The sequence below is a fragment of the Pavona decussata genome, unplaced genomic scaffold, assembly GCF_977016875.1.
Source record: "Pavona decussata unplaced genomic scaffold, jaPavDecu1.1 SCAFFOLD_46, whole genome shotgun sequence".
NCBI lineage: Eukaryota > Metazoa > Cnidaria > Anthozoa > Scleractinia > Agariciidae > Pavona > Pavona decussata.
The window spans coordinates 1,082,060-1,087,053 of NW_028145468.1; the positions used below are offsets into that span (position 1 = coordinate 1,082,060).

Genomic DNA, 4,994 nt, shown 5'->3' on the forward strand with positions numbered 1-4,994 from the left:
TCTATTAAAACCTGAGTGATTTCACAGTTTGCTGTCATAAAATTGTAAAATATCAACATCATATAAAAAGCTAATTTATATGGGTTTGGTTCAGAAGATAAAAGAACAATTTCCGCTGATGTAATAAAAACATATATATACCCTCATACTAAGAATATCTAAATAAATGCCCAGTCACAGTGTTTCCAATCATACACTAAAAAGAGAAAAATTCAGAAACCTATCAATCAACCCATAAATGATAATAAAGTTTCTAAAGCAGTCTAGGAAAGTCCAGCTTGGCCGTTCTCTATTTCGAAATCCCTGTCCTTAACGTCTAACTTCCTCCTTCTTAATGTCTAAGTTCCTCTCCTTATTAATAATAATAATAATAATAATATTTTTTTTATAATAATAATAATAACAATCTCTTTATTAAAATATTCCAAGTAAAATGTTACTTACAGGTTAAAAGTAGAGAAAAGAGGTATTAAAACTTATTTACAATTCTTTTCGATTAAAAAAAAGATGTAATAATAATAATAATAATAATAATAATAATAATAATAATAATAATATAACAACATCTTTATTGACATATTTCAAGCTATTTACAAGTTAAGAGTTTTAATGTTAAAATATCCAGTTCACAGAAAATAATAATAATAATAATTAATAACAATAAAAATAATGATGATGATGATTAGAAGAAGAAGAAACAAAAAAAACGGTGATAAGGTAAATGGCTTTGCAAAAAGTCTAAGTTAAAAAAAAAAAAAGATATTCCCTAACGAATTTTTGTTGTTTATCATTAATTATCAGCGTTTGAAATACGAGAAAAAATGGGGAAAAAAAAGACGTCCACCTGTGAATTTATCTGTGTTTAGCGTAGGCTTGCCTTAAAGTAAGAAAGAAGTGCGAGCAATCGAAAAATAAATTAAACGAGAACGTCAACAGATTACCCCATAGTATGTATAAAAAACACAAACAGGAGATTTGACTTTTAATTGTGCATGTAAAGTTGAGAGACAAAAGAAAACGAAAGCTATACATCTAGTATTCATTTTATCTATATTTGATGTCGGATCCTTTGTGTGCAATTAATATTTTTGTAATTGGTACATCTGCATTCTTAATTAACATTACATTTGTTGGGCCCACTTCAGCAAAGTAAAGGAAACAAGATAGTGTTTTTGTAATGGAAAGGCCATTAAGCTTCATATTACTGAGCCGACGTCTACCTCTATTAAATTTAATGAAAAAACTGATACCAGCACTGGCAAGAGCATCTTTACTTTAGTAATCTTGCAAAGTTTCAGCATATTATGTGCTATATCAGCTGAGAAAATGTGAGATGAAATTTGACAAATTTACAGACGTTTGAATGACTATACGTCATACCCCCAGTCATACAAACGTCTGTAAATTTTTCATTTTTCAACTTACATTTTCTCAGCTGATATTACAACTGATATGTTTAAACTTTGCAGGGTTACTAAAGTAAAACTGCTCTTTCTAGTGCTGGTATACGTTTTTAATCTAAAGTGATTTGAATTTTCGGGCGACATTTTGGAAAAGGGTCTATCTCGCCCTTTAATGTGGTACTCCTTCTTCACCTTTAAGATATTTCAATATTTATCATGTCACGTGACCTATTTTCCTTAATTGACTATTACTGTCAAAATGTGGACATCATTAAAAGGCGGAGTGATAAAGCCCTTGGAAGGGGCCATCGAATAAACAACAAACAAGTTATAAATAAGTCGTTTTCAGGTCACGTGGCTAAAATGTGATACAGCAAATTTTGGAAAATCAATAAGAAAACCAATAAAAAGCTGTTTGCCAAGTTTCACGGAGAATTGGACAAATGTTTCCCCGTTTAAATAAAAATATGCATAATAATTAGGCTTGTCAAGCTTTTATAGAGTCGAGTAAGAAAATATATTTTATTAAGCTTTTATTATATTTTGAAACGTCTGCTCAGTAAAAATGCTGAGTATGGTCCATTTTGAAATGTTAGACAAAAAATACCAAAATTTAACCCGATGTGGTAAACAAAATGGATCGAATACTGTTAATAACTTGCCGTTTGCTTTTTTACTTTAAAATTCTTTGAGATCATAAGCTTCGTCGTTGTTGTATTCCTGCCAACTGCTGCAGGTAAGATCTTTTGTAACTTTGGCCGTAAATCTTTTTTGCGTCCGTCCCTCAAGACAGCCATGAACAGGTGACCACCCTAAGGTAAAGATATATTCGAGAACGTATTCAAATATACACAGATAGCTTTAAACGCTGTGCTCACCATCTTCCTGTGAGACAGCGGGATAATGGATTCGATCATGCACATCGACTCGACCGTTTAAAGACATTTTCCAACCTCCCCATTTACGTTCTCGCTTTATATTTTCTCTGTCTCTAGCAAATCGATCGACGTCTTGTCAGACCGGTCGATTCTCCAAACCAGCTGCGTTTTATGACGACATTAAACGACTCTAGTTAATTTGACATGTTGTACAAATACTCATGTTTATTCGTCCTTATATAAAGAAGCGGACAAACTAAATTTCACACATCCTCGGTGTTAATATTTTACACGTACATCGAAATGACAATACCAAACGTTACAGGCAACGCAAACCTGAAAACATACAGACAATCGGTTTGCTCCGCAGAAACAACTGGAGGTACACAAAACTATCTAATTTTCCTTTCTGTCTTAAACATCTTGTTGTCGATCGTTGCATTTCTGGGGAACAGTCTGATCCCAGTCGCCCTTCACAAGGATTCTTCGCTTCATCCGCCGTCCAAACTCTTGTTTCGTAACTTAGCGGCAACTGATCTCTGTGTTGGTATCATTGTAGAGCCTCTTGCAGTTATCAATTGGATATCTGTGGTGAGTGAGCAATGGAGCGTTTGTCGTTACTCATCTGCCGTATTATTCTTAACAGCCTATGTGCTGTGTTCAGTGTCTTTTTTGACACTTACTGCAATAAGTGTGGACAGACTTCTGGCCCTGCTGTTGGGACTCGGATACAGGCAAGTTGTAACTCTGAAGCGAACGTATGCACTTTTAGTTGTGGTTTGGGTTGTTTCCATCTTCGGTACAGGGTTGTCCTTTTGGAACACCGTTATATTGTCACTTTGTAGTTATATCATCACTTCTATATGTGCGGTGATTGCCATGTGCTCTTACACAAAGATTTTCCTCACGTTGCGTCATCACCACCATCAAGTTGAAAAGATTGCTCAAGTCCAACCGAGCCGAACAATTCCACTTAACATAGCGCGATACAGAAAGACAGTGTTCAGTGTACTGTGGGTACAGTTGACATTAGTTGTTTGTTATCTACCATATAATTTACTGGCGGCTTCGACAAATCATATTACACAATCCACAGCTATTTTTCTCGCAAGGCAAGTTACAGGAGTCTTAATATATCTTAATTCATCTCTAAACCCGATTCTTTACTGCTGGAAGATCAGAGAAGTAAGACAAGCGGTTAAGGAGACAATAACGCAGTTTATTTGTTTATAGAATTAGTTGTTGTGACGTGTCTTCTCTCTTAAGTGGAATTTCGCTTCAAGTTTAATTCCTCTGTAGCTTTATAGCAAAAACTCTTAAGGCCGGGCCAAACGAGAGCCGATAGTAAACGATAGTGGCCGATAGTTCAACTATCGGCCACTATCGGCTACTATCGGCTCTCGTTTGGCCTGGCCCTTAGGGTCAGTTATCAATTATAAAAGACAGTTTACACGGTGTTTAACAAAACCACGTTCTAAGCCGTTTTCAATTTTGCCAACAATCATATCTAAACATTGTCTACTGCCGACGGTAAAAAGAAGGCTGGCTTCCCACACTAGAAAACTATTTATCTACTTAAAATAAACCACTAATAATCAGATTTGGAGTCGCACAAATTGTTTTAAGCCGCCGGCTAAGTTAGACTCAGTCTATATAACTGGTCCTTAGTCCTACGTCGCATTTTCGGAAACTGAAGGGAAAAACATAAAGCATTTAAAACAAAAGAAAGTAAAAAAAACAACAACAACAACAAAATAATAATAATAATAATAATAATAATAATAATAATAATAATAATAATAATCAGATTTCAAGGGACCATACTTCATCCATACTTCATACTTCCATCAGATCGAGTTCTCTCAACATAGTAAGAACTTTCAAAGCTACCGTCACTTGACTTTCCCTAAGGGAATAGCATAGGAGCTCAATATAGTTTTAGCATTAGAGTGCGTTAGATTGTCTGTGAGATTTTTATATTTTATCGCTAATTTTGTTTAACTCAGCAGTTTACTTTTATACTTCCTTCAGATCGCAAGGTTACGCTGTGCGCCCTATGTGGTTCTATTTTAGCATTTATACGTTTATCAACTGCTCTTAATAATAATAATAATAATAATAATAATAATAATAATAATAATAATAATAATAATAATAATAATAATAATAATAATAATAATAATAATAATAATACGTGACCAAGATCTACTTGAGGAAGTAACCCCGTGGTACTCGCCAGTGATGCCAAAGCCGGTGTGGTGTGCACGTCAGAACAAGTAGAAGCGTGGTGGGATGTACTTGTGCATGCAGATCATCACGAGGTGCGAGCCAACCGGGTCGATGCGAGGGTTGTGAATTCAGAGATTAGTAGAGAAGAGGAGCGAGGAGAAAACTATGAAGTATAGTCCCTTGAGGAGGGAACTGAAGAAGCAATATAAAGGATACGACGGTGCACCAGTATAGTATTATCATGGATGTGCTAAGCGGCTGGTCGAAAGAGACAGAGATTAGTGTGCGATCACTAGTTGGGCGAAAGACTACTCAAGTCTTAGAGAAAATGCAGAAGGCGGTTTTATCGGCGACGCTAAACATTGCAAGAACTTTCAAAGTAGTAACATGATAATGCTATATTATACCAAGATTGATAGACCAGCCATAAATAGTTATTTGTATGAGTTTTAGACTTTCAGACATCTAGACTATGACTTTTATA

The 4,994-nt window shown here is 34.9% G+C and overlaps 1 protein-coding gene across 1 annotated transcript; it reads left to right on the top strand.

The window, feature by feature from the left end:
* Positions 1-2,584: 2,584 nt before the first annotated feature.
* On the top strand, positions 2,585-3,514 carry LOC146482361 (putative G-protein coupled receptor 45). Its single transcript, XM_085107142.1, has one exon. It carries the CDS (start codon positions 2,585-2,587, stop codon positions 3,512-3,514), a length of 930 nt encoding a protein of 309 aa, XP_084963268.1.
* The last annotated feature ends 1,480 nt before the right edge of the window (positions 3,515-4,994 follow it).

Coding starts and splice junctions, on each gene's coding strand:
- LOC146482361 (XM_085107142.1), top strand. CDS start 2,585: ATGACAATACCAAACGTTACAGGCAACGCAAACCTGAAAACATACAGA.